A 7,636-nucleotide genomic window follows, 5' to 3' on the forward strand; every position below is an offset into this window, starting at 1 on the left:
CATAGGCACAGTCAGAGAGCCTTAATGCAGGAGCAGTGTGACGGCTCTAATTAAAAACTCATTTGAATTTGCTTCCACTGCCTTATTTTCTGCAGTATTTCGTTTTTTATTGCCTTATATATTCAAGGAGAATGTAGCTTTTGGAATATTAAAGCACTTTTCTCTAGATGTAACTTTTCCACCTCCCCCGATAAGGCTTTCTTAAATATTGATTGAAGGGATTTCTCTGGGCAGTCCTGTTAGTTTGCTCACTCATGCAGACATACCCAGATAACGCCAGTCAAGCCTTGCAATTCTCTGGAACACGTCTGGTTCATAGCATTGATGTCAGTGTGTCTTCAAGCTGATCACGAGCCATTTTTAAGCATAAAGAAAATCCTCTTCTGTCTCTTTCTTTGTCTCCCTCTTGCTTCAACCTCTCAGATGCTACTGCAATAATAACTCGTTGCAAAATGCACATCTTCCTTTCTCTTTCACTCTCTTACCCCCCCCCCCCCCCCCCCCCCCCCACACACACACACACGTGCACTTTTTATTTGACCAAGACAGCCAGAAAGTTTGTTTGCTTTACAAATGTTCAATGGAGAATTTGATCAACCACATTTCCCAACTTCCCTGAGAATTTTATCTAATCCTAACAGTGGATCTGAGAAGGCTGATCTAATTCTGTTTTTATTTTCAATCCCTGTAGAATGGGCGCCAGAACCCATAAGAACAAGGAGCAGGAGTAGGCCATTCGGCCCCTCGAGCCTGCTCCGCCATTCAATAAGATGATGGCTGATCTAATCTAACTCCAACTCCCACCTTATCCCCATATCCCTTAATCCCTTTATCCACAAGAAATCTATCAATCTCAGTCTTGACTATGTTCAAGGACTGAGCATCTACAGCCCTTTGGGGTAGAGAATTCCATAAATTCACTACCCTCTGAGTGAAGAAATTTTTCCTCAACTCAGTGGGAAAGGGCTTACCCCTAATTTTAAGACTGTGACCCCTGGTTATAGTTTCTCCAACCAGGGAAAAAGTCTCCAACTATCTATTCTGTCGTGCCCCTTAATAATCTTATAGGTTTCTATAACCCATTGGGTTCTCAAAAAAAAACCTTTACTAATAACAGATCCAACAATCCTCATGGTGGGACAGAATTGTTGTGTCCATTCACTCAATCAAAACTCAATGGTTGTTGATATGAGGAAGGAACAGTGAAAGCAAAACCCATTGATTGCCTTATAAATAATAATAATAATCCTTGCATTTGATATGGTGGTTTCTAAACGTCTCAAATATATAAACCTTCACTCTCGCTGTTGACAGAACAGCAACTAACAATGGGATGTTATTTATGAGCCCCACACTGCCAATTAAGGTAATATTTTCAGAATTTGAAATGCAGGGATTGTTGGATCTGTTATTAGAAAGGTTTTTTTCTGAGAACCCAATGGGTTATAGAAACCTATACGATTATTAAGGGGCACGACATTTCAAACTTGAAATGCCTGCTCCACTGTGGGTGTTGGAATAATGTAGAATGAGCTGATTGCAGCTTCATATTCTCAGTTACCTGTTTTGGAACTGTGTTGTGAGCCGTTCAACAGTATTGTTGCTTTGTAACGTATTTCACCCTAACAGTATAAATGTATGTATTTCTTGTAGATGGCCTTGTCTTGTTATGTGGGTATTTTAAATAAAAATCTTTGGATTGGATTCTTTGAAAGAAACCTTTCAAACATATGTACAAATCGGTAGATATGCAGCCGGTAATGTGACTTTTAGTTCTTCTCCCTCGAGTAGTTGTGTGGGACAAGCAGCACCAGTCATTGTTTCAGACGGTAAACAGATCAATGGTAACGGTGTAGAAAGAAAGTCATTCTGTGCCTCTGAGCCATGCACTGCCAATATCTATCAGCCACTGCCATCTCTGATGCATCACAGCTGTCCTTGTGTTGCAGGTTACCTGTTCTGGAGTCGACAGCACCCGGAGGCGATGTGTCTCATCCTCACCATATTGTGTCAGTTGTGCCCAGTCGATATCCCCGCTGGTTTACTCTCGGGCACCTCGAGTCTCAGCAGTGTGAGCTGGCCTCCACCATGTTAACAGCAGGCAAAGGTTGGTGTTGATGCAAAACAAAACCTACGCGCTAGGGAGGGTGGGGGGTGGTGGGACGGCATTGAGGAGAATGATCTGAACCATTGTGGAAAAGCATCAGAAGCAGCCAAGGGCTTTTCCCCAGAGGACAGGCAGGTCAGTGGATATTGCCCTAACTCAATCTTCCCACATCTTCATGAGGCTATTTCGCAGTCCTGCTGGGAATCGTGCATGGGAGAAGGAGAAACTGCACAATACATGGCATAAATGTTTAACGTTTTATTAATATTATTAAATCTTTATTATTATTATTAATAATAATAAACATTTAAATGATTAAGTGCTAGGAACCATGCATTCAGTTTGTTTTAAAGGGAAAGTATTGAACAGTACTAATGTTAAGTAATGGAGTCGCTTCTCTGAAGTACTGAACATGGATTTTATCAAAAAAAACAAGGATTTCGCCAGATGTTGGATAAATAGGAGATCTCTTGTGATTTACCATACAACACATTCAGCCCACTCCTGTCTGAAGATGGTGAATCAATCTCACTAGCTCCCTGGGTGCCACAGCCCTCCAGTACCTCACCCACATGGCGACTTTCCATTCATTAGCCTTGGTGGTGTCGGTGGCTGTTCAACTGTGAGAAGATGGAATGGGCATCACAGCCACATTTGATCCTGTCTCCTGATATCCATTCAGAGTTTACAGGCAAACAATGAACTGCTTTGCCAGGCGATTTGCTTTCATATGACAGCTCAGTCTTATGTGATTTAGAGTGGGATACCAGGTTATAACCCACTGTGACTGTTTGCAGGAGATATGCTGAGGTTACGGACTGTCCTGGAAGCTATCCGGAAGAACATTCATTCCTCGTCCCTCATATTCAAACTTGCCCAGGATGCGTTTAAAATAGCCACACCAGCTGACAGCCCTCCAGGTGTTACGCTTCTCAATGTGGCTTTAGAGCTTGGGTTGCAGGTAAGAAATGATGTGCAATGAAAATATTGCTTAACGATCAACGTTTCCCACTCACATCAACGGTCTCACACTTCCAAGTTGACCACCAATGGAGAGGCGTTCATTTTGTCTCTGTTTGTTCAAAATGCACTAAAATCCTGGCTAGCTGGACCAATGGGGTGGGCAGGTGGGGGGGAGATCCTGTCTGGCGAGCAGGAATTTCTGGCTAAGTAATTACAATTACAGTCTGGCAGTGGGAGAGCACCACCTTTCTTCATTGCCAAAATTTGTCGATACCAGGATCGTCTTGCCCACAAAATACACTGTCATTAACTTTACAGTGTATTCTGTGAAGCGCTTTGAGATGTCTCATCGACGTGATAAGGCGCTATATCAAATGCAATCAATATTATTGTTATAAACAAGCCAGTAGCCTCGGCTTGTTTTGGGTTCATCCTCGGGATATGGAAGTTGAGGAGACAAAAGGGCTCCGAAAGGGAATGGGCAAAGAGGTAGCGAATAAGATATCTTCTTCTCACGGGATTCAATGTCACTAACCCTGCCCACTGGAGGCAGAGAGCGCGGTGAGGTGAGGGTGGGGGGGTGGCGAGGGCTAGGAGAGTGGCTGGCGTGAGGCCACAGCACTCTGACCCATGGAAATTTTCGAACATTTTTTGGGCCAAGTCCGACTACCTATGAGTTCCAGACATCCACAGTACAGTAAAACAGGGGTTTACTGTAATTAGTAAGTGAGAATAATTGTCTTGAAATAATTTGCGGGTAGTGAATAGCTGCTAGGATTGCAACGTCATAAGATATTTCATGCACAGAGTGCATCAAAAGCTCCTTATGTCAGGTGTAGCATGGACGAGTTGTTATAGTAAGGCTTTATCTGCACTATTGCACAGTATGTATGACACATCCATTTTCTGCTTCAGCTTATGGTGTCTCTGAGCGAGGCTCTCACGTTAACACCGTGTCGTGCTGAATTACAGGCAGTGTTAGAATGTGTTCCTGTCCTCAGTGAAACTGCTCAAACCTGTTCATGTAGGACACTGGCAGGCATTACACAGAGGGGATTTGTGTCCCTATCAGTCTAGGCTGGATTAGAACCAAGATCCTCATGCTCTAACCTCCTGTGTCACATCATTACCCCTCAGCAATCCAACCTAAAACCCAAGAAACACACTCCACGTACTCATAAACTTCATACTTTCCAAACGTGTGCCCTGGTACTACAGCAGCAAGTTGTCCTAATGTTTTCCATTTATAGAAACCCTTTTTGTGGGGGAAGGTTTTGGTTAGAGAGTAGGTACTCTGTCCTCTCTTCTATCAGCATCTTTCTCCTGCCTTTCTCAGCAATGGGCGTAGACCGCTGGCTGGTTTGTGGGGTAGTGCTCGGGATTCGGGAGTTGAGGGGCGACAGTAGGATGATGAAAAGCTGGGAGACAGTCTGTTCATCTCATTGTGGGATTCTCTGGTTCACGTGCAGGTGATGAGGATGACTCTATCGACGCTGAACTGGAGGCGCAGAGAGATGGTGCGCTGGCTGGTGACGTGTGCTACAGAAGTTGGTAGGTCACTGCGGTCGGTCACTGCATTCACCCACGGCTTGAGTAAATCTTTCAGAACTGTTTCTGGCATCAAACAAATCGCACAATGTAATTTTGTCTCAAAGGTTGGGCAGAATGATAAAGAAATGTGAGTATAGTGGACATAAGCGTTCATCTCAATCCGACTTGATTTTCATTCTGTACATTTCGAGCAAATGTTTTTGTTTAGTTTCTATTGACAACACGATCTCTCGAATAGTCCCGTAATTTGACAGAGTTAACTTGATCAGATAGCCAAAGCTCCTCTCCATATCTCTCTCTCTGCAGTAGCCAGTAATTACTCCCTGTGAGCCAAGCTTCTCCGTGACTCAAAAAGGGATGTATCTATCTATCTATCTACATTTAGCCTGTTTAATGTTTCAGAGCAGTTGGTTGCAGCCTGTTGTAGAATTGTTTTTGTAGGCAAACATGGCAACTATCTCACAGACAGCCATTAGATGTATGATTTTCTTTGCGGGTTTGGAGTTCTGTTCCGATTCCCTTCTTTTCAAATTCTGCACATAAATTATCTTCTCATGCAACAACAATAACTTAGATTTATATAGTGCCCTTCATGCGGGTAGTATCTCAGAGCGCTTATAAAAGGCTGGAATGGCTAGGAAGGGGTGGGGGCGCGGGGGGTGGTGGTTGAGAACGAGTTGCTGAGATTTATAATAACAGCATGACATGCTCCAACCAGTTTTAAAGCATTATCTCGTTCACTCGAATCGGTTTATTTACATCTCATCCATTGTTCTTGTGATTGACACCGGGTCCTTGTTTGTCGTCCGTCCCCCCACCCATTGCCCCTCCTCTACCCGCCTGTAGGTGTGCGAGCGTTGGTGAGCATCTTGCAGAGCTGGTACACACTCTTCACCCCGACCGAGGCAACGAGCATCGTAGCCGCCACCGTCACTTCCCACAACACCATTCTACGGCTCAACCTGGACTACACGCAAAGGGAGGAGTTAGCAAGCTGTGCCAGGACACTTGCTCTTCAGTGTGCCATGAAGGACCCTCAGAACTGTGCTCTGTCTGCGTTAACTCTATGTGAAAAAGACCACATTGCCTTTGAGACGGCGTACCAAATTGTTATTGATGCGGCTTCTACGGGTATGACGTATTCCCAGCTGTTTACCATAGCTCGGTATATGGAGCATCGAGGGTACCCGCTGCGGGCCTTCAAACTGGCAAGCCTCGCCATGACCCACCTTAATTTAGCCTATAACCAGGACACCCATCCTGCCATCAATGACGTTCTTTGGGCGTGTGCATTGAGCCACTCTCTGGGGAAAAACGAACTAGCTGCCATTATCCCTCTGGTGGTAAAGAGTGTACAGTGTGCCACTGTGCTGTCGGACATTCTGCGCAGGTGCACAATGACCGCACCTGGACTGGCTGGTATTCCCGGCCGCCGAAATTCTGGGAAGCTCATGTCAACTGACAAAGCACCTCTCCGCCAGCTGCTGGATGCTACAATAGGCGCTTACATCAACACCACCCACTCTCGCTTGACGCACATCAGCCCTCGGCATTACGGTGAATTTATTGAATTTCTCAGCAAAGCCAGAGAGACATTTTTGATGGCACAGGACGGACACATACAATTCGCTCAGTTCATAGACAACCTCAAACAGATCTATAAGGGAAAGAAAAAACTGATGATGCTTGTCCGGGAACGCTTTGGCTAACGCACTATTTTAAAAAAAACACACAAACAAAAATTGTTCAACTGTGATCTTGTCTCATAGGAGTGGTACTCGGTGTCTTGCCACAACCAGTGGAGCCAGTCAACGTTTATTTGAGCATTAACCAATATATACATCCTTCAAGAAATTTAACAGTAACAAAATAATAATTCTGGCACATAAGCATAAAACGCAAGGATTATGGAAAACGTTATTCATTATACCAAATCCTACTGCACGAAAGCAAATACCTCTGTCTTGCTCTCTTTCTGTTTTGCTCCTACTCTTCCTGCGTCTTTTATCTCTTTCCTATCTTGTCTCCATCTCTGATCTCCCTCGTTTTTTCTCTTCTCCATTCCTCTCCATCTTGCTTCATCTGTGTGCGTGTGTGTGTTTATCTCTCTTACCCTCTCCTGTGTGCCTCTCCCTCTTCGCTCCCTCTCACTCTTTTTTTTCTCTTAATCCTCTGATATACATATCTCTCCTCTTTCTCTTTCTATCATTCCTTTGCCAGTATCTCTCTCTTTCTCTCTCTCTCTCTCTCTCGATCTTTCTCTTTTCCTTCTTCCTCTCAGCTTTAATCCCCATAAATTGCCAGGTTTTGAAGCAGAAGAAAGAGTTACGAAACCTTTCATGAAAAAAAAGTCCAAGCAAAGCAACACTAAACCTCGCGTGCCACCAAAACAATTTAGTGAGATGGCTTTACTCACACGTGCCCACGCGCCATGTGTTTGTGTGTGTGTGTGTGTGTGAAGGTACTTACTCACACGTGTTCACGCGCAGTGTGTTTGCGTGTGTGTGAAGTTACTTAAAGAAGAGACCATTCTCAGGGATGCTAAACAAAAGTAGCAAAAGCATTTATGAAAACTGTAAATATTATAGTATATGTGTCAATTATTGAAAGAATTGTAAAGTATATTAATTTATAATTAATCTATGTCATTAATGGGATACTTGAAATTCACTGTGGGCTGGAAATGTTTTAACAGGAGGGAAGACTGTAGAGCACATTTCTCAGGTTACCCCCCATGTATTGTGTGTAAATGTGTGAACGAGTGAAGGAGATGACATCTCTATGCAGAACCACTTATGTACTGTACTACCCTCTGGGCCTGGAGGGGGTTGGGATGCCAAGAGTTGTATCGGAGAGAGAAAAAAAATATTTTTGAAGTCTTTTTTTGAAAACTAAATTTAAAAAAAAAAAGTGGTAAGGAAAGGGGGAAAATTGACAGAAAAATTTGGCCTTAGTAGCTTTACGGCAGTACAGTCAGGTATGAAACCTGCCTCTCTGGTACCTTTTTTGGGCAGT

General features: G+C 43.8%; 1 protein-coding gene across 1 annotated transcript in view; it reads left to right on the forward strand.

The window, feature by feature from the left end:
- Positions 1–6,802, forward strand: part of zswim5 (zinc finger, SWIM-type containing 5) — a 98,157-nt gene extending 91,355 nt beyond the window's left edge. The window contains exons 11-14 of the mRNA XM_042335006.1: positions 1,950–2,107; positions 2,905–3,068; positions 4,540–4,621; positions 5,468–6,802. Of these exons, the coding sequence (XP_042190940.1) occupies positions 1,950–2,107; positions 2,905–3,068; positions 4,540–4,621; positions 5,468–6,330 (1,267 nt within the window). The 3' untranslated portion in view covers positions 6,331–6,802. The remainder of the gene's footprint in view (positions 1–1,949; positions 2,108–2,904; positions 3,069–4,539; positions 4,622–5,467) is intronic.
- The last annotated feature ends 834 nt before the right edge of the window (positions 6,803–7,636 follow it).

This window comes from Callorhinchus milii, unplaced genomic scaffold, assembly GCF_018977255.1.
Source record: "Callorhinchus milii isolate IMCB2004 unplaced genomic scaffold, IMCB_Cmil_1.0 Scaffold5, whole genome shotgun sequence".
In the NCBI taxonomy this organism is placed as follows: Eukaryota; Metazoa; Chordata; class Chondrichthyes; order Chimaeriformes; family Callorhinchidae; genus Callorhinchus; species Callorhinchus milii.